Source organism: Emiliania huxleyi, assembly GCF_000372725.1.
Source record: "Emiliania huxleyi CCMP1516 unplaced genomic scaffold EMIHUscaffold_7, whole genome shotgun sequence".
NCBI lineage: Eukaryota > Haptophyta > Isochrysidales > Noelaerhabdaceae > Emiliania > Emiliania huxleyi.
In genome coordinates, this window is record NW_005196756.1 from 946,290 (window position 1) to 966,890 (window position 20,601).

The following is a 20,601-nucleotide window of genomic DNA, read 5'->3' on the forward strand; positions in this document are numbered from 1 at the left end:
TCCCCTGTCCCCTCTCGCCCTTGCTCTTCCTCTCCCCCTCCATGCCCTCGCCCCCGTACCCCTCACACTCCCCTCCCCCCCCCCTCTCCCTCCCCCTCGCCTCCCTCTCCCTCCTCGCAGTAGGGCCCATGCCCCACGACCATGTTCCGGTAGAACGCCTCGGTGTTGCCGAAAGCGACAAAAGCGCCCTTCCGACCGTGCTCCCCGCTGCTGGTGAGAGGGCAGACAACCTTGACATCGCCAGAAAAGCGCCTGCCGCCCGTGCCAATGTTGAACTAAGAACGCGTCCACGTCGGGTTGTTTGTTGTAACTATGACCGAGGTGGTTCGTCGGCTCCATTCCGCATTCGCACAGCCGTGCCGCACGCGGCGCGTAGGGCGAGGATGAGGCGCTGAAGAGTACACTTGTGTCTGGTGTTGTGGCTGGGCGAGCGTTTTTATTTCCCCGGGTGCCGGGACGAGATGGGATATCGAAGTGGGAGGAGACCTCGAAGGGTTCTGTGCCTCCTGGTGTTTTTCTGAATAAAACGGGACCACCCACCGATCTCTGCGAGACTCCGCGCGGCCGGCCAGCCAGGCGGCGCGCGGCCCGTCCTCGACGCGCGCGCACACACACACATGACAAAACAACTCTAACACTCACACGTCATTTGGGGCCTGGAGCCCTGTTCACGCGCGCGCGAGACGTGCAGACAGGGTTGCCAGGTGAGAGCGAATGGCGCGGTTCTCTCACACATGACATGCACATGCACATGTTCATGCACATGTTGTCGCGTGCGCACGACATGACAACATGCACATGTGCATGCACATGCACATGTGCATGTGCATGGACGCCCGAGCGAGAGCCGAGAGCGGCCGTCGGCGAGCCGCGCCGCCAACCCCACCCCGGGCCTCGTCCTCGCACCTTCGGGCTCTCCTCCTCTCCGTACTCCGAGAGGTCCTCTGCGCTCTGGGACCTCTCCCCTGGTCCTGCTAGCCTCTCGTGCGCAGATACGCACTCTCGGTGTCGGACACACAGGACACATACGACATACGCGACCAACGGCTGATGTGCGTGTCAAGCCGCCCCGCTTGACGACTCGCTTTCGAAGCGCACAGCGGTCAGCGCAGCTAAACTCACTTCTCACCAGCGCAGCTAAGAGCTAAGTCACTATTTCAACACAGTCGTAGGGGGGAAAGAAACTCGGTTGCGCCCCCGTATTTAAGCCGCTCCGAGGACTATCACAAACTACATGGTACCGTTATCACCCTCCATCCTCGGCGCCATCGGCTGGGTGCGGCTCGCCTCTCCGGCGCCCCTCCCCGAGCCGCGCCTCCTCCGCCGGCGGAGCCTCCAAGGCATCCGCCTCCTCGCTCAGCGCCACGGGAGCATACCCGCTCGAGCGGAGAGATGCCGCGGCCCACCGCCCGCCCAGGCTAACAACCTGCTGATACGCGAGGGCGCCAAAGATGGAGAGCGCGGCGCCAAAGACGTGAAGAGGGGTCGCCTAAGCACAGGCACGGGCCCGGTCTGCCCAGAGCCGGCAGTGGTTGCCTCGCGGAGCGGCGGGCGGCGGGGGTTGCCCCTGTGCCCGCGTGGGCCATCGCAATCACAACCACAACGGCGCGCTTGAGCACGTTGGCGAGGGCGTGCGAGAGGGGCGTGTCCATCGCGTCAAGCACCGACAAGCCCGTGTACCTACCGTCAGAGGTCGGCTCTGTCCCCGCCTCCTTTCCCGGCACGCTCCTCGCTCTAGCTCTCAACTGGTTGACGAAGTAGCAGATGCCGTTGACGAGAACCCAGCCGGCTGGCCGCCACACGCCTCTTCGGCTGGCACCGTCGCTCAAGGCCGCTGGGGCGCGAAGCTCGTCGCGAATCGGCTGCGCCTCGACGAGGAGGGAGAGGCCGAGCAAGAGGCAAAACCCTTTGTGGGCGCCGGAGGAGGGGGGGGGGGAGGGGGTTCAAGGGTGGGGGTCGGTAGCGGGGACTTTGGGAGGCGAGGGGAGGGCGCGGCGCACCGGAGAGGGCGATGCGGTAAAAGAGCTCTGGCTTGGACCAGACGCCGCGCGAGAGGAGCCGCTTGGCCAGGACCATCTGCAGCGCCTGCGATGCCTACGCTCGCACCGCGGCGGCTCGTCCCCCAGCGCCATCTCATGACGGCTCGCGCTGCGCCGCCGGGCTGCCGTCGCGACGAGCGCCGCGAGGGCGCCGACGCTCGAAAACTCGACCTCGGTGGCAGAGGTGAGAGCGACGCCGAGCACGACCGGCACCACCTACCCACGCCAAACCGGCCGCTTCGCTCTTCCGGCCGCCCTTCCCTCTAGTGCCTTCCCTCCCGTGGGGGTGTCTTCTTGGACCTGACACCGAGAGCGCCCGTGCGTGCGCTCTGCGAGGCCATGGGCCGGCCCGGTGTGGAGCGGCGAGGCGCGCAGAGAGGGAGGGCGTGAGCCGGGGTGGCGGCAGAGGCACCGAGGCGCATCGCGCTGCGGTGGTCGGCTGCCCCTCGACGGCAAACGAGAACAGGATGGTGAACAGTGGGGCGAGCGTCTTCACGATGCACGTGAAGGAGACGGAGGCGTGCATCAGGCTCCATCGGTACGCCACCAGCGAGATCACCATCGCGGTGACGACGGGGGCAATCTGGGCGTCAAAGAGAGGGCTGGCACCGCTCGTCGCGGTCTGCCAGGACGCAATGCCGAGGCGGCCGAGCGCCGCGGAGAGCAGCTGCTGCACCGCCGCGATCGTGACTGGGAACGGAAAGCTGCGCAGAATCTCCTTGGTGGAGATGGAGGTGACGGCAGAGCTGCGGCGGCGCACGGGGTGTCAGCTGACGGAGGAGCGCCGGGAAGCCTGCGTGCGCGGCACAGCACGCCTGCAGTACCACAGCGCCAAAAGAAGCCCCACCGTCACACGCCGGCCTAGGGCGCCCTCCAAGCCCATGCACACAAAGAGCCGACCCGATTCGCCGTAGCGGACTCGCTTCGCTTTTGCAGCCCAGGCGGGCGGCGTGCAAAAAGAAAGCGGTGCGCTTCCTCCGGGGGCCCCTCTGCGCCGGGGAGGCGTTGTTGGAGGCTAGGACGCAAGCGTCCCTCGCCTTTTCAAAGTCGGGGCCCACTCCGCTACGCTCCGACCCGAATTTGGAGGGCCATGAAATTTAAGGTGTTGCTGCATGCGCAAAAGGGGCGGGGCGCGGGCGCGCGCAGCGCGCCGAGAGCTCCTTTTGGAGATCAGACCTTTCGATGGTTCATGCTTTCTATGTCTATCTATCATGCTTCATGACACGACAGCGGTGGTGTGGGAGCTGGTGGAGCTGTCAGCTGATCGATCCAAGCGGGTGGGGAGTGGGGGCATGGCTGGGCATGCAGGTCCGCCAGTCGGCCCGGCCTCTGACGTGGTGCTGCCGCTGCATTCGCTGAAGAAGAGAGGTGCGACTTGATTGGAGGCACTGGAGGCGAGGGTGGGGAAGGGAAGGTTGGGCCGGGCCGTGAGGGGCTGATGGCGCTGGACAGCGCGGGGTGTGAGATGCCGTCGTCGTCGTATACTGCTGGCCCTCGCCCTCAGTTGCCAGGGCTGTGGGCTGCAGAATTGGCGTCTGTGGCGTCTACGCAGGCTCTGCAGCGTGATGGCTGGCGGGACTGCGAGGCCGGCGGCAGCGGAAGGAGAGGCTGGGCACGAACCAGGAACAGGCTGGCCAGGTCCGCAGGTGGCTGCGCTCGGGCGAGGCGCGCGCGCGCATGGCAGGCCGAGCAGGCTCGGCATATAGTGAACCCCCGAGATGTCGCGATGGCGGTCCCGCTTTTCCGCGATCATTTCGTCCGTCCAATCGAAGGAAGCGCCGGATCGCCCATGTTATGGAGTTAGCCAAACTTGCCACCGTTCTTCGTCCGAGATTCCGTGGTTTTTGCACGGTATTCGGATTTTCGCTATTTTGGTCGTGTGGGTGTGTATTCCGGGATTAGTCAATGGTACCGCGTCGGCGACGCGGGCGCCTTGCGGGCAGAGCCCTTAGCCACCCTTTGTCTTGCGCGGTCAAAAACGTGACACAAGGGAGGGATGGGAGGACGGCACGCCGCCACCACACACAGGGATTTTAAGAAGAGGGGTGTGGTGCGCTATCCGTCGCCCACCCGTGGGCGTCTGCCTCTTCCTATCTCTCTTCGCAGTCCCTCGCCGATTCTCGCTGCAACCTTCACATGCCACCTCGCGGTCTTCCCACTCTCGTCGTTCTCTCTCTTGTCGCTTCTTCCTCTGTCGCGTCGCTCTCCTCTGCCTCGTTCTGCGACGACGCCGCTGCCTGCCGGTCCCTTGCCCTCGCCTCTCGGTGCAACTCTGCCCTCCTCGCGCAGCATATCCTGGCCCCTCGAGTTTATCGAGCTCTCCTCGCGCAAGGACGACTCTTCTGACGCCCACTGCGACCATTTGCCGCCAAGTCATATCGTTGCTCAGGTCCACTCTCTCTTCGGACACTTGTACCTCCACGACTGATGCTGGCGCTGGGGTCCCCTTCGCGCTTCGGGCTGAGGGAGGGTGTAGAGGATGTAGAGTGTAGAGCGCTGTAGAGCTGTAGAGATGTAGAGCGCTCTGGAGCGCTGTAGAGCTGTAGAGCTCTACATCCGCCGCGTGACGATGCGCCTCCGTTGTAGAGCGATGTAGAGCGCGATTTTGCTGTAGAGTTTGTTGTAGAGGCTCTACAGCCAAACCGCCGGGAAGGCAGTGACTCAAAGAGGTCGAGCCGCGCTAATGGGGTGTCTCCGAGCTTACTTGAGCTCTGATGGACGGCCCTGACTATCCCTGACACACAGAGAGTCACTCTGACGACACACAACACCCTACAACTGCGTCATGACCAGCCTGCCATGTGTCGCCGGTGCCGCATTCGTCGCTGTGCTTCTTTAGCAGGCGGTGGACTGTCGGCTGCGAGGACGGTCGCATTTGCGCGAGGCGAGGCGAGCATTCAGACGCGTTGCATGCGCCATGACTCGCGCCAGCGCGTGCGGGAGCTCCTGGCTGAGCGTTGAGTCCAGGCGAGTTGCGCTGGCCACTATCGCTACGCCGAGCCGAGCTGACGCGCCGAGGCGCCGGCCAGTCGCAGCCGTGAGGCATGCCATAGCAGCAGAGGCACCTCCTACCCATTGGGCGGGCAGACAGAAGGCCAGGGCAGCACTGGCAAGTGCAACGCGCCTCATGTCGGAGAGCGACCGTGCCTCGTTCGCCGCTTATGATGTGGAGTTTGTTGTAGAGATTTCACGTTGTAGAGCGCCTCTACATCGCTCTACAACGGAGGCGCATCGTCACGCGCCGGATGTAGAGCTCTACATCTCTACAGCTCTACAGCGCTCGGCCGCTCTACACTCTACATCCTCTACACCCTCCCTCAGGCTTCGGGTGCATCGTGACAGCTCGTTGGGCTCAACCAGGTTTTCCGGAAAACAAAAAGGAAAACAGAGGGTCCCCAGCACTTTGCGTTTCCGGAAATTTCCAGGGAATACAGAGGGTGTTTGGTGCTCCATTCTGGAAACTCGCGAGTTTCCCTGAGTCTGAGAGCTGGTCTGGCTCTGGGGCAAAATCTGAGGCAAAATTGAGGAAATCGACAAAATACGCACCAGCGAGGGTGGGCGAGACGATCGAGGGGTCCCGTACCATGCGGAATCGACCCTATCCACAGTGCTCAAGTGCTCAGGCGGTCGCAGGGTAATTTCCAGGTATACACGGGTTCTCCGCGAAATTCCCGGCATTTTCCCGATTTGGCCTAAAATTTGGCTGATTTTGGGCCCAAACCAGCCTCAGACTACTCGGGTCTCGGCTCAGAGCCAAAAAATTGACGATTTCCACGCAGTTTTCCCGGGAAAATAGAGAGGAAAAGAGAGGGTGCTGTAGAGAAAAAAGGAAAGGAAAACAGACGGGGTGCGAGAGGCAAACCTGGTTGAGCCCAAGACAGCTGACGGCGGGATTTCCACTGGTTCGGCGTGCAAAAAAGAAAGAAAGAAAGGAACAGTCAACAGACAACCCAAGGGAGGGATGGGAGGACGGCACGCCGAAACAGGGATGCAAAGAGAAATGTTATCCGTCCGGCTTTCAAGTTTCTTTTATGTTTGAGGCCTGGGTTCCAACTTTTTCCGGGGTATGGTATGGTACCCTCGGCGGCCCAAAGGGGGGGGGGGGTCCTGACCGCCCAAGGCTAGCCCTACCATACCCCAAGCAGGTCTTCCAAGAGGCGGGGGGGTCTCGAGGGGGTTGGCGGCCAGACCATACCCCGGAGAGAAAAAATAAAAAAACAAAAATACCCCGGAAAAAAGTTGGAACCCTGCCGCTGAGTGGCTCGGATCTCTCCAGCCGGCTCATCAGATGACCTCCTTCACAAGCTTCTTAGCGCTCGCGACTAGCACCGCGGCGGTCGTCACCCCGCTGAGATCGGTCTCCCCGCTTCGACCGGCGCCCTGTGCAGCACTGCGCTCTAGCCACCCGCGCATGAAGGACTGGTCCCGCCGCGCAACGCTCGCGGAGAAGGCGGGGGGAGCCGGCGACCTGGGTGCGAGCGCCGTCGGGCTGACGGGCTCCATTCCAGTCGAGTTTACGCAGGGCAACGAAACGCTCCGCACGATGGCCACGGTGGGACAGCCGCTCTCGGCCGTGGCGGCGCAGGCTGGCCAGTTCATCAAGTACAAGTGCAGAAAGGGTGAGTGTGGCACCTGTGCCGTGCGGGTGGACGGGCAATGGATACGTACGTGCTCGGTCACTGTGCCGCATCTCCCGGACGGCGAGGCTTACCAGGCGATCTACCGCCCCCCCCCCCCCCCCCTCTCACCCCGCACACGCACACACACACACACACACACACACACACACACACACACACACACACACTCGTCTGTCCCCGCACACCTTCCTCCCTCTTCCGCGGCTGTTTGACCGCCACCCGCGCCGACGCAGGTGTTCGTGCGTCCCACGATGGTCAAAGGCAAGAAGTCGTCCCGCTTCTTCTCCGTCCGCTCCTTTTTCGACGGCTTCAAAAACAACATTCTCGGCCAGGCTGGCTCTGCCAACCGGTCACGCGAGAGCAGTGCCGCCTCACGCGCATGCAGCGTGCACGTAGGCATGGTCGGCTTCGTCAAGGAGGGCCCTCTCTCCAGGAAGGGGCGCGAAAACTTCAACCAGCGCATCAGCGCCGAGCAGGCGTGTGCCGCGCGAAGAGGGAAGGGGAGGGGGGTGCTGCGGAAGCTTCACCGCCGCCGCCACCGTCGGCTCAAGACGCGCCCGTGGCGCCCCGCAGGAGCTTCTCGAGCGGGCAAAGGCGCGCAAGGCGGCAAGGGAGGCAGCCAAGGCGGCAGGACTCTCCCTCGAGGATTACGAAGAGCGGCTGCGTGCCGAGCTGGCGCGGGGCGAGGCGGAGGCGACGACCAAGGCGGCGCGGAAGTGAGAGGCGTTTCGTCCTCGCCGCTGCTTCGCCACCTCTCCGGAATCTGCGTGCGCGCCGTTTCCGCCCGCGTTCTGCCGCGGCGGGTGGACTCGGCGTGCGGTGGCGCTACGCACATTTCTATGATGGTATAATAAAAAAGTGTGTGCGTGCAGCATTACCATTTTGCCACACACATTTCGCCGCTGATCCTGATGCTGGTGGTGTCGAGTGGTGCCGTGGCCTGCCACCATTGCCCGTGACGTGACGCGACGACGGACGAATTCTCGAGGCGCGATAGATAGCTGATAGGAGCGCGGCGAGCGGTCGTGCGGTGTGTGAGCGAAATCTCTGCGCCCCTCGAGCTCGACCCTCGTGAGTCGTGTGCTGTGGTGGCCGGTGTTTTGGTAACAGTTTTCGCCGCGCCTATCGTATCCTGCGGCAAGACGGACAAGGTTTTGTCTTTTGACAATCATTCGTGGACAAAGCAGATACCAGACGTCGGTTTCCCATAGGGTTTCTGCTGCGGTTTCCCATGGCGGTTTCCCATAGCCGAAAACCCAGGGGTCGGTCGGTTTCTGCGGCGCGCTCTGTTTTTTCTGGGATCTGTTTTCTGGGACACCCGCCTCGATTTCCCGTGGGATCTGCCTGTGGGTCTGGTTTCTGCGGTGTGAAGACATCTCCCGCTTCGTCCTAATGAGCTCATTCCGGCCAATGAACAGGTGTACCCCCTCCGATTTTTTTTTCAAATGGGAACCGCGAAAACGGAACGGGATCTGCGTTCTGGTTTCTGGTTTCTGCTCCGATTGGTCGCGACTGGTGATGAGTGTTAAGCTGAGGTTGTCAACGCCGGGTGCGGGCAATTCTCGGCACGGATCGGCACGTGTGGTAGCGTGCGATGAGGCCTTGCCAGCTCCTGGTGGTGCCCTCAAGATCGCCGCGCGCATTGGCCGCTCCGCCGACGTTGTGATAGAGCTTCTTTCTGTCTCCAACAGAGTAGATCCAAACACTCTATTGATAGGCGATAGGTACTCAAAACACTCGCACAACGCCTGCCTTTCACAGCTCAGCCTTTCAGGGCTTGGGCATGACAAGCAACGGCCCCGCCGGTCGGCGTCCGATGCACGAGGCAGCCATGTTGGCTGCCACGGCGTTTCCGCTCGGGATCGCGGCAGCCTGGCGGACTCGACCGCATCGCAGGCCTCCCTCCCGTGAGCCACAAAAGTGCGTGGCAGCGCGGCGCGCCGCCAACCTCGCTTTCGGAGCAGAAACCAGAAACCAGAAACCATAATGCCTGGAGCGATAAAACGGTTCCCCCCAAAGAAAGGGTTCCTCCCACCCAGAACATGCTGCTGTCTTAGTACTCCCGTTCGACCCATTCGGAATCCGATTAGTTAATGAAGGGTCATTCCGCCGGAATGACCCCTCCACGGGGAGATCGTTCACACCTCGAAAAACCAGAACCCAGAGTGTCTGGACCGATATTCCCATGGCCCGGATGTTTTCTGTGGGATATGTCGAAAAAGCAGAACACAGAGCTCCTCCTCCTAGAAGTCCGACGGTTTCTTGATAGCTTGATAAGCCAGGGAAGAGCCTGGTATCTCAGTATGTTATATCCTATGATATAACATAGTGGGATCTGGTTTGTCCACACCTCTTGACAATCAAAATCTTATCAAAATTTGCTATATTTTCCACCGACCTCGCACACGGGCGCTACCATACGCCGCGCACCGTGTCAAGACCCAGAGCGTCATAGCGCCGCTCTGCGCTCTGTGTGCGGCGGACTGGCTGCAGCGGGGGAGGATGGGGCACTGGACGACGTCGCGGGCGCCGCCTCGACCGGGCGCATCGGCGGCAGGCCACACAGAAGCCGTTGCAACGAGCCGGCGTCACGCACCTAGGAAACAAGGAGAGCATCGCGGAGCCTGCTCGGGTGGCGGCGGCGGGCGAGCGAAAGGCGGGCGCACGTTGAGCGGGTGGTGGATGAGCATGAAGGTGTGGTCGGGGAGGTGGAGTGGCACAAAGGTTCGCCCGGCATCATCCGCCTCGGGCCCAGACGACGGGTAGGTTGGCTCGACTTCCTTCAGAGAGTAGTCGCGATCTCGCCTGTGGCCCCACATGGTCAGCGTGGAGACACGCAACCGGCCGCCGCCGAGCAGCCGGAGCTCCTGAACGAGCCGCTCGCAATACCACGAGCAGGAACTGGCGACGGCAACCACGCCGACGCCGAGACCCGCGAGGGTGCCGGCGCCCAGAGCGTCTGAGGAAGGCACGAGGAGCTGCGTCGCCGGCAGAACGACGCCGAGACCGCCGCCGACCTGAAGCACCTTCATCCGCAGGACCATGCGCAGCGACTTCACGAAGGCGAAGCGATACACCAGCGACATGAAGCCCAGCAAACCCAAGAGGCGAGGTCGTTGACTCTCGCCCTCGGGCGAGATTTTTTCTTTTCCGCTAACTTGGTCCAAGGAGGCTAGAGGGGGCGTCCTTTCTTTTAAACCAGTCCTAAAACATTTCCCAGTTTTTCCCCCTCAAATTTTCCACCGGAAAACACGTAAGAGCTACATACAGTACATTGTCATTGAAAAACAAATTCCTTACGGGGTAAGTTCGATTGTTCGTAAGCCTATGCGCATTCGTAAAAAAGCTACATACACTTAAATCTCTCTCCACGCTCACCCCTCTAAACCGCTCTATCTACACCAAGTTTCTCGTCGCTTCTCTGGTAGGACGGGAACGAGATGATAAGTAGGGAGTAGAAGAAAGCAAAGAGGAGCCCTGGCCCCTGCGCACGCACGACTCCGCAGGAGAAGCCCCTCTCGCTCCCCTCTGCCTCTTGCCACACTCTAGATCCTCTTACCTCGCCTCACAGCGCCGGAGTCGGGCAGTTGTGGCGTTTTGGATGGCAATGATACAAAACCGGCTGCCCCCGTCGCGAGGTGGCGACGGGCGCGGTGGTTCGAAGGCTGCTCGGCAGAGGGCGACGTCTCGGCCGCTTGCGTCGACATCCAAAAAAGCTTGGCAATGATACAAAACCGGCTGCCCCCGTCGAGGTGGCGACGGGCGCGGTGGTTCGAAGGCTGCTCGGCAGAGGGCAACGTCTCGGCCGCTCTTGCGTCGAAATCCAAAAAAGGCTTTTGTATTGAGGGCGACTCACAGTGGCGCATGTGCTGCCCCTTCGAGGACGCGCTCTGCAGACGCCGCGGCAGCACGCAGGGCTGCCACGTAGGCGCGCCTGTACTTGACAGCGAGCATCTGCCTGCTTGTGATGTGACCACATAACGCTTCGTCTCTTTGCCGATCAGGAGAGTGCGCCCGCTTTGGCTCGCCCGTCTCCCCGTGAGCGCCGACGCCGACGGCGAGACTGTCTCCCCCTCCCTGCCCCTCCAGTAGCGCGGCAGCGCAGTGAAGCCCAAACTTGTGGTAAGCCAGCCGCCGCTCTTCCAACCGGGACACCTCTTTCGATGCGCCCTCTGCGAGCGCCTCTAGGTGCTTCCGAGCATCTGGCGAGGGCGCCTCGCCAGAGGCAATGCCACTCCACTCGTCGAGGAGCTGCAATGGCACGACCGATCCCGACTGGTCCGCCGCGTCCTCAATTATGAAGGAGAACCTCTCCCCCGTGCTGCTGGCCGCAAACTCCCACGCCACAGGCGGCGGCTCCACAAAGCCATAGTTTTGAAAGAAGTCATTGGCGGACGCTGGTTCGCTCCCGGAGCGCCGCATCTCGACCATCATCCGCTTGCCCGCGGCGGCACCCATTGCAAATGTGTTGAATAGCTCCTCCCCGACCGAGTGCGAGCGCACAGCAAAGAACACGTGGGCCCCATTATCCACGTGATGGCGCGTGCTGTTGTGCCCGTGGTTGAAGATGTCAAACACGGGCTGCATACCCAGCGGCCCAGCGCGGCTCACGTAGAGCATGAGGGCCCGCATGGCGAGTGGGTCTGTGATCGGGGCCGTGCCCATGGCAGGACACTCGCGATATCGCTCCGTGTGGACCAACCAATCTCCGTCCAGCCCGTCTAGCAGTGCGAGGTCCTCGGCGCTCCAGGCGTTTGGAATATCGACGACCACGTCTCTCATGCTTTTGAGGTACCTGCGCGAGTCCGCGGAACCCGAGCTCGACCACACAACGGGGGCAGGGCAGGGCTACTGTCGCGGGTGTGGCCGCGCACGGCCAGTAGGTTGAGCACTCGCCGCGCTCGAGCTCAGTCCGAAGGGCCTCGACGACAAGGCATGGGTGGCGGTCGCCATGCTCTAGTATGGAGCCGATTGGCACTCGCACGATAACCTCCCCCTCTGCTATCGGCGCCGTTGCATGGATGCCTCTTCCTCGCGAGCCATGAGCGATGGAAATTGACGGTGAGAAGAAGCCGCCGGACTCGACAACCCAATCCACAATGTCGTCGGAGCCACCAACCTGCCACGGAAGACCCGCGGCCTTGGCCGGGCACGCCAACGCGCAATGACTGCCAATCAGCACGTGAATGGCCACAATAACACTCCTCAGTCGTACGCCCATGTCGCGCCCTGCCAACACAGCGCGCGGGCGTTCGGTGCGCCAACTTCCTGTCCGTATTCTTCTTTCGCAGTAATCAATCCTTCAGGTGTGGTCACTCCGGCGCTCCTGCCGGTCAGTCTCCGTAGTCGATGCGCCCGAGGCAGCCCTGGTAGTACCCCCGCCGTGCCGAGCGTTCCACTGGAGGTTGTCCTCGAAGAATCGCGCGCAGTGAGGCCTCGCAGCGGCCTTGGTGCCGCTACAGGCGGCGGCGAGCTCGGCCTGCAGCTCAGCGAAGCGGCGCTCTTCCTGCTCGATGCCGGGGGCCGCGACCCTGAGCTGCTCGCGAAAGCGCTGCTGCGCCCAAAAGTACAGGCGGGTCTCATCGCTGAGCACGCAGCGCTGCCACATCAGGTTGGCGGCCGAGCCTTCGCTCGTGTTGGCCACTGCACCATACAGCCAGCGCTCAAAGCGGCTCGCCAAGGCTTGCTGGTGGCCGGAGGACTCCTTCAGGCGCAAGTAGAGCAGGTCTGCGAGCGACCAGCCAAGCAGCCGACGGAGAAGCACGAGAGACCGGTCGTACTCCTCGGTGAGCATCACAAGGTCGAGCCGCCACAGATGCTGCAGCGGCACGTGCTCAGACATGAGCGGGCCCTGCGGGCCGCACGCGCGAGCCCAGGGGAGTGCGCGTGGGCGGCCTGAAAGCGCCGCACTGAGCCACCACTCGAGCTTCGCAGTGCGCGCGTGGCGGAGCGAGGAGGCGAGCCGCGCAACCGGGTGCCGGAAGAGCGAGACAACCTTGTGGGTGGGGAAGAGGGCAGCAAAGGAAACCGGCTCGTAGACTGCGTGGTTAGCAAAAATGCGGATGGAATCGGGCGCCACCCAATCACGCAGCTGTGCGGCGCTCAATGTAGAACCTGCGTGCACGCCCCGTGGGTAGACAAAGCACGTGCTGCCGTTGGCGTCGCAAAAGCGGTGCATGATCGACGTCAGTGTGCTCGAGCCAGTGGCGTGCGTTTTGATGAAGACCACTCCCGGCTCCGACAGTGGCGACGAGATGCGGTGCGGGTGGGCTTCGCCCGCCGGGAGCAGATGCAGCGGTTTCATGTGTGTGTGTTGCGTGGTGACTCGCGCGACGCGGACGGCGGACGGCGGGCGGTTATATCGATAAGAAAAACGTGACCGAAAAATCTTTGAAAGAAAGTGACGTGTGCGTGTGTCCCGCGTCCACCCATACCGCGTTGGTGTCCAGTCCGAGCCTGACTGTTCTTCACCTTCCTCTGAGTGTTAGGATTCCTAGAGAGATCCGCGGACCTGTCGATGTAGCCTCTGACGACAACTTTGTTTATTCGAGATTTTTAGAGAGAGAGATTTTTAGCATTTTTAGCAATACCAAATTTTCTCCACGGACCCGAGAAGGTAATTTCTCGCAGCTGCGAGACAAGTTTTCTCGGAGCGACAGCCTCAAAGACAAAAGGGTGGATGGGTGGGGGACGATTGCGGGCGAGCGCCAGCGCGCCCCAGGAACGGTGGGGTGCCCTCGACCGCGCGTCCGAGTCACTTGGGCGGACGAGCGAGCGGCACATGGCCCGACAAAGAGAAATCGGAGTCTGGCGACGAGATCGATAAAAGAAGTGCAGCGTTTCCTCTGAGGTGCCTCAGAGGTGCACTACACCTCTGAAGGTGTCTTTCAGAGGTGTACTTCAGGAGCAGAGCTGACGTCAGTCTGTGCGCGCTCCCTCTCTCCTCGTCGAACCCACCACCATCCCCTTTCGCCTCCTATCTGTCTTGTGTGTGCCTTGCTGGGGGGAACAAACGGCTTCATCGCAAAGCTGCCCCCAGCAGGCGTCTTGACGGGTATCAAAATTCTTCCCTACGAAAGAGGCCAACGGACCCGAGAACCTGGTTTTCACACCGCCGCCCGCCGCCGGCTCGCCAGCACTCCCTCGCAACCGGTCAACACGCCTCGGCTTCGACGCCTCGCCTCGGTCGAGTCGCCGCTGCGTGAGCCGCCGCCGCCCGCCGGCGACACCAAATCATCGGTCCTTGGCCGGCGCCGAGATCGGTCTCGCGTGCCGACTCACTGCTGCATTGCTGCGGCACTCTCGGCCGCCGCTGTGCTCTCACTCGTTTGCGTCGCCCTAGCCGTGACTGAGGTCCGCCAGTCCGCACCCTTCCGCCGCGGCTCGACGTCCGCCACCCGCCATGCCGACGAGGGTGGCGCAGGGATGCGCGCATGTGGAAATGCGAGTGCGGTTGGGAAGCTCACGAGCTGTCTCCCGCGGCGGCTACTCTTTGTGGGTGGGCTGCAGCGTTCGGGGACGTCGAGCCTCGCCGCGCTGCTCGGTGGCACAGTCGATGGCGTGTCGGGCCTCGCCTTTGACCTCGGGTCCGCCGAGCACCTCCGCGAGGCGCCGTGGAAGTCGCTCGTGGACGTGCACACGGGCAGGTGGATGAAGTACGCCTACTTCCGCGAGGTGTGTCCGAGAGACGGCCGCGATGGTAGCCGAGATGGCGGGTGGATGAGGTCAGGCCGGCTTGTTGCGCGAAGGTGGTGTCGACAGGCGGCGCGGAAGGCAAGCTGCTGCAGTCCGTCTACCCGTACCGCTACCTTTTGCACGACGCGCGGACCGCACCGCTTCGCGCCCTCCTCTCGCAGCCGACGGAGCTCTCGCCACTGCGCAGCGCTCGGCAGTATCTCTGGGAGCAGTGGCGCCGCTTCTGGACGCCGGCTCTCGTGCTGCTCGACAAGACGCCCGAGAATTTGCTGATGGCACCCTTCTTGCAGGCGACGTTTGGCCCGCGTGCCACATCCTTCATCTTTGTGCTGCGCCACCCACTGAGCTGGTCGCTCGCCGCCTCGAAATGGGCTTGCCCATGGGGAGCAGGGAATGTCTCCCGCGCATCGTCCACAGGACATACGCGACGCGCGGCACCGCCTCTGGAGTGCGTGGATCGGCTGATGGCAGTGTGGAGGGTGGCGCACGAGCGGATGGCGACGAGGCTGCCCACCCTCCGCTCCGCCACTCTCCTCCGCACCGAGGTGGACTCGTGGATCGCCGCCCTCACGCCCCTGCTGACCGCTGTGGGGCTGCGTCCGCCAAACGGGCGGTTGGCCGAGTGGGAAGCGACGCGGCGTGCCTTTCTGCGGGCGAGCCACCAGTACGTCTTTTGCTACATGCGTGGAGCGCCACCCGTACGGCACAAGGTTGCCAGCGAGGGCCCGATCGGTGGCGCAGAGGGGGGCGGCGGCGGAGAGGGGAGTGACGGCGGGGACACAGCCGCGGCATGCGGGCCGGCGTCGGGCGAGGCGGCAGTGGAGCGGCAGCGGTGGCTCGAGTCGCTCCGCGCCCACGCGTCGCGGCAGGTGGAGGCACTCGGCTACTCGTTGCAGCTAGAGACCATCATAGCGAGCTGTTGCGAGGGGCGGCCGAGCGATTGGGCTGTGGCAGGAGCGGGCCTCGCAGCGCCGGTGGCGATGGCGGCGGCGGCGGCGGCTGCAGTGGGAGACGGCGCGGTTAGTGTGGCGGAGAGTGTGGCAGATGCGAGCGGGGAGGGAGCACAGGTGCAGGAGGAGGCGGAGGGAGCAGAGGTGGGGGCGAAGGTGACGGCGCCACCGCCAGACTATGCCGCCCATGCTGACGCCGGAGAGGGGGTTGGCTTGCACGCCGGACGCGTGGCGCTGCTAATCAGCTCGTCTTTCCTGTCGGGGTTCAATGGCATGCAGCAGCGCGCGGCGCAGGTGGCGGTGGCGGTGGGCAAGCTCGGCTTCGCAGTGCACTTCGTCTCTCTCGGCGACCTCGTCTCGCCATCGGAGTGCGCTTCGGCCGAGGTTGCGGTGGTGTGCCACGGCGGCGGCAACTCCTCCGCGCAGTACGCCTCTTTCGTGCGCTGGGCGCGCACCACTCGCTCCTCGCCGACGCTCCTGCTTCTCGGGTTCACTTCGCTGACTCTTGAGGCGTCTCGCGTGATGCTCGCCCGCCCCGCCAGCCTCGCCTTGCAGTATGCCTCCCTTCGGAAGGACGCGGCGGGGGGTTCGCTCTTTGCATCGCTCGCGCCGCGTGCCGAGCGGGCGGTCGCGCTGTTCGACGCGGCGCTCTCCGATTTTCCGATGGGACGGCCGGTCGTCTTCACCGACGACGTGCACTATGCGAGGACCCACGCTATCTTAGCCCAAGCGGACGCCCTCACGCCACAGCTGACGCCGCTCCTCTCGGGGCTTCGCACCATTGAGCTCGGCGCCTACTGCTGCGAGGCGTTGTACTGCCTGGAAACAGCACAGCACTCTTTTCACATTTGTGAGCAGGTGTCTACCGCCGCTCGTGGCTGACGCTCACCGTCTCCAACAGCGACCGCATGTCTCTCGTCGCCGCCCTCAACGCTGGCAGTAAGGCGCGCCGCAGCTCAAAGCTCGAGGCGGCACCCAGCGCGGTGCCAGCGGTGCGGCTTTTGCCTTTTGGCGCCGCCGCTCTCCCCAACCACGCAGTTCCCCCCGCCGAGGCGCGCGAGGCAGGCCGGCTGCTGTATGTCGGCACGGCCCATCCAGTGGCGCGGGCGGGCGTCGTTTGGTTCCTCCGCCGTGTGATGCCACACCTTGACGAGCTTAGCCGCGCAGCTGGCGCACCGCTAACTTCGTTCGTCGTTGACACGTCCATGCCGTCCCCCCCATGACGCCCCTGGCACGTCCATAGGGGTGCGGGCGGTTCTCTCGCTCGTGGGAAGCGGGTGGCCGGCCTTGCAGGGCGAGCCGCCCTTTGCGCATTGGGTCGAGCGCGGGCAGCTTCTGGTCCGCGGCAAGCTGAGTGCCCAAGAGCTTCGGGCGGAGTACGCGGCCGCGCGCCTCTTTGTGGCCCCGGTGCGCAACGCGACCGGCGTCGCGACCAAAAACTTCCACTCCATGGGGAGCGGGCTGCCGGTGCTGACGACAGCGATGGGTCTTGCGGGTATGAAATTGCCGCCGCGCGACCTCGGTCTTTGCTGCGACGCCTCCGCCTCCAACACTTGGCCACGAGAGTGCAAGCCATCACCCAAGGAGTTACAGCGGCGTCGCGGGTGGGAGGGACCCGATCGGCCGTCGCTTGAGGCGGACTGCCGTCGTGCGCCGAAACGGCTCGAGTGCGCAGCTTATGCCGCCGCACGGCGCGCCGCCGCTTCCGCCGCCCCTGCCCGCGACGCAGCCCAAGCAAGCAGTGCTAGCGACGGCGGCGGTGACGGTGATATTGGCGATGAGGGCGGCGGCGCAGGCGAGATTCGCGGCGCTGAGATCCGCGGCGGCGATGGCGGCGGCGGCGGCGAGGCGCGCGGCGGCGGCGAGGATTACGGCAGCCGGGTCGGCGACGGAGCACCGACGCGGTGGTATCGTGATGGTAATTTTGACCCCGCGGTCGCCGCCGCCACCGCCGTCTCGACGCTTGATTCGGCCTCGGCTGGGGCATTTTCGCTGCCGCGGGGGCGTGACCTCACTCGCTCTTTGGCGCGCGTTGTTGCTCTCCGAGCCGGCAGCACCACACATTGATCGCTGAGGTCTCGCCACAAGCTCTCTGAGGGCGCAACTTTGAACCCTCTAGGCGGCAGCAAGCAGGCACGGCCGAGTCCGCGCTCTGAAGGTCCGGCCGCTCTCAGCCCAAGCAGCCAGTGGCTCCACCCGTCGATGGCCGCCCTTGTGGCCGAAGAGCCGCGCAGCTTCGCGCGGGCTGCGGTGGAGGCCCTCACCGACGCTGCGTTGTGGCACGAGCTCTCGCGACGCGCGTTGCGGCAGATGCGCCTGCTTGTCAGCCCGGCACGGCAATCGGCGGTGCTCTCGGCGGCATTGCGAGACCCGCTGTTGCTCGACGCGCCGGCAGAGCAGGCGTGTTTGCTGGTGGTGGACGCGTGCTCCCCTCGCGATTCATTGCTGCCGCTGCTCCGCACCACCCTCGCTGCGCTCCTCTCGCTGCGCATCACTGTGCACATCCTGCTTCTACCAGCGGCGGCTCAGCCTCAGTCAGAGATCGACTTGCTCGGCTGGCTACGCACACAGGGCGTGCTCACCTACGCGGGGGATGCAGCTGAGCAGTGGACCGCGATATTGCTCGCTTCAGCCGCGCCGCCGCTCCGCTTCGCCCTGCTGCTGCACGATGGACTGCCCTCGCTGAGTCGCTCCTTCTCGGAGCCGCATTGTTTGTCCGACGAGGTTGGTCAGCGCTGCCTGTGGACCCTGCCCACACAGGCCGAGAGGGGCGTGCCCGAGGTGGTGGTGGACGGGGGATGGGCCCCCGGAGTGGAGCCTCCCACGCCGCTCGCGCGCGCGCTCGGCACTCTCCATGCCACGCTCAGCGCTCTGGTCGAAGGGGAGGCGCGAATCGGCGCGGTGCCCGGGAACCACTCGCCACGCCGCGCCGCACATGTGCTGAGCGAGGCGCACGGCAGCTGCACCACCGGCGGTGCCCCGGCAGCCGCGCATGCCGTTCCGTTGATTCGGCTGCTCGACTGCGTCGACCGGGCGCAGCGGCTGCCGATCGTTGTACTCGTGGCGCGCTCGGCTTCGCTCCACTTGGCGGAGCTCCTTTCGCGCCACGTCGTTGCTGGCGCCGACGGCCTGCAACGCGCTGCGCTCGACTACGAGCGAGCCATTTGGGCGAGGGCGTCGCTCGTGGTCGGTCGCACGCCGCAGCAGGTCGAGACGATGCGCGCCGTCGCGCCGGAGGCGGTGCTCGCGTTGATGCCGCGCCGTGCGGCACCTCGACATGAGAGGGAGCGGGCGTGGTCCGACATGCTGAGCAAGGTACTGTATCCCGACGCGGCCGAGGACCGCGAGGAGGGCTAGCCGAGACGGGGAAGGGGCTACCTGTGTGTGGCTGTGTGTGTGTGTGTAAGTCACATCTACGATGTACATAGTGAGACCGTCCAAGGGGATCTTTAAGTGTCGTTTACCTTTACACGTGGTTTTTTTTCGGTGTGTTGCGCGGCAAATTGAAATTCATAAGTGTCGATGTCCACACATGACCATGTGTGACTCAGCCGTGGGCCACGACGAGGGCGCGTGGGCGTGGCGCGTTCGCCTCGGGGGCACCACCCTAAGGTCTGCTCGCCACATCAAACACACCAGACACCACACTACGTACTGCGACGTAGTAAAATAATCCATCCCGCCGTTCGTGAAAAGCAGACCGCACAGGACGGGAGCGTGGCCTGCATTCTCTGGGACCATGCGCCACGGGCGCGTCGTCCATTAGAGGAGCCATGTTCACCCTTCGGGCGCCTTGACCGGGTCGTACCGTCTCCTGGCGACGCGAGAGGCAGGGAGGTATGTGCGCGTGGAGCCTTGCCCTGTGGAGGTATCTCGTGCTAAACGGATGGGGCAAGGGCGGCGCCTGTGCTTTGCTCGCGGATCAGCGCCGTAGGCCACGTAGGGCTTGAGCTGCAAGGGGGCGCAAGCAAGCCGGGATGAGCGTATGGCGGGCACGCGGGGGCTGCGCCTCCGCCGCGGCACCGGAAACTCTGAGAGGTCTGGCATTTGCCAATCGACGAGCTTTGTCTGCACCCAGACGCCTACGGTGCGCGGTGCCCGAAAGGCGTGGATTTGCGGGACGCCAGTGGGCAAGCGGGGGCGCCGCGCCCTGCGGCGACAGCCGGCCGTACTTTTTATCGCCCTTGCCCTTGTAAAAGTTCTTATTGCCGCGCTTCGGCGAGAAGTTGCCCGCTGGGGTGCGCGAGCCCATCTTGGTGCGCGCCTGCTGTAGCAACGGCGACGGCGCAGGTGGTACAAGAGGAACCCGAACCGCGCGCAGCGCGGCGAGCATGAGCTCGGCCGCCGGCGCCCAGAAGAAATTTTTTCCGATTACTCACCCTGCTGTCTGAATTCGCGGAGCGAGGAAAATTTTATACGGAATACGTCCATTTTTGGAGCTTGGAATACGGCGTATTCCATGGAATACGTGGAATACGGGTGGAATACGGGTGGAATACAGGCCTCTGGGAGGTCATTTGGAATACGTGGAAAACGTATTCAGACAGTAGGTTACTCACTCCCTCCCACAAGGGGGTTATACACTCTCTGAGGCCTCAGACCCCCCTCTGAGGATGGGTCGGACCCCTGCCTTGGCGGCACAGAGGGTTTGACTCTGACTCTGTGCCGCCTCTATGGCCTCTCTTGGCTGCTTTTGGCCTCAGAGGGTCCCTGGCTGATGGTCCGTCTTGGCGCGGCACAGAGGGCTTTGACCTCAGAAGGTGGCCCCCCCCTCACGGCAGAGGCGAGAGCCCCGGGCGGAGGCGGAGCTGCCTAGCCCTCCACGAACGGCGCTGACCAGTGAGGGCGGGGAGGGGCGGGGTAGTAAAACATTACGACTTTTCACAGCGACCATCCATGACTAAGGCGCTACTCTATACGCTCGCAAGCGCGCCCGGCACCACACGCGCTTACTGCTGCAGGCTCGCCCACAGCGCCTGCGCCGTGCCCTGCGCGTGAACCAGCTTCGCACACGGCCCGGCCCCGTCAACTTGAGGATGTGCTTGGAGCGGCCGCCCGACAATGTCGTTGACCCGGACTCTGATGCGCATCTTGGGTGCCTCGCCACAGCTGGGGCGCCTCGCGCAGAGTAGCTGGAGAGACAGTTCCGTCAACTCTCGCAGAAATTCTTTTCCTGTGGTTGTGGGGACGAGAGAGACTTGAAATGCCTGAAAACCCCTCTGAGGAGCGGCCTCGCGGGGCTTGCCTTGGCGTCTCAGAGGGTCCCCGTAGCCTCAG

General features: G+C 63.7%; 3 protein-coding genes across 3 annotated transcripts; 1 reads left to right on the forward strand and 2 right to left on the reverse strand.

The window, feature by feature from the left end:
• Nucleotides 1-1,201: 1,201 nt before the first annotated feature.
• On the reverse strand, nt 1,202-2,922 carry EMIHUDRAFT_461783 (hypothetical protein; the record flags this gene model as incomplete). Its single annotated transcript, XM_005761930.1, has 6 exons — nt 1,202-1,489; nt 1,599-1,906; nt 2,001-2,094; nt 2,166-2,255; nt 2,452-2,785; nt 2,864-2,922. The coding sequence occupies 6 exons, from the start codon at nt 2,920-2,922 to the stop codon at nt 1,247-1,249; spliced, it is 1,128 nt and encodes a 375-aa protein (XP_005761987.1). The 3' UTR covers nt 1,202-1,246.
• Nucleotides 2,923-6,440: 3,518 nt separating this feature from the next.
• EMIHUDRAFT_350670 (hypothetical protein) lies at nt 6,441-7,542 on the forward strand. The gene is made up of 4 exons (XM_005761931.1): nt 6,441-6,753; nt 6,913-7,006; nt 7,076-7,155; nt 7,253-7,542. The coding sequence occupies exons 2-4, from the start codon at nt 6,931-6,933 to the stop codon at nt 7,397-7,399; spliced, it is 303 nt and encodes a 100-aa protein (XP_005761988.1). The 5' UTR covers nt 6,441-6,753; nt 6,913-6,930; the 3' UTR covers nt 7,400-7,542.
• A 4,439-nt stretch (nt 7,543-11,981) lies between these two features.
• EMIHUDRAFT_198060 (hypothetical protein) lies at nt 11,982-12,983 on the reverse strand (the record flags this gene model as incomplete). Its single annotated transcript, XM_005761932.1, has 1 exon — nt 11,982-12,983. One exon carries the CDS (start codon nt 12,981-12,983, stop codon nt 11,982-11,984), a length of 1,002 nt encoding a protein of 333 aa, XP_005761989.1.
• Nucleotides 12,984-20,601: the final 7,618 nt, after the last annotated feature.

Coding starts and splice junctions, on each gene's coding strand:
- EMIHUDRAFT_350670 (XM_005761931.1), top strand. CDS start 6,931: ATGGTCAAAGGCAAGAAGTCGTCCCGCTTCTTCTCCGTCCGCTCCTTT. Junction 7,007..7,075: donor CTTCAAAAACAACATTCTCG/GCCAGGCTGGCT, acceptor GCGTGCACGTAG/GCATGGTCGGCTTCGTCAAG. Junction 7,156..7,252: donor AGCGCATCAGCGCCGAGCAG/GCGTGTGCCGCG, acceptor GGCGCCCCGCAG/GAGCTTCTCGAGCGGGCAAA.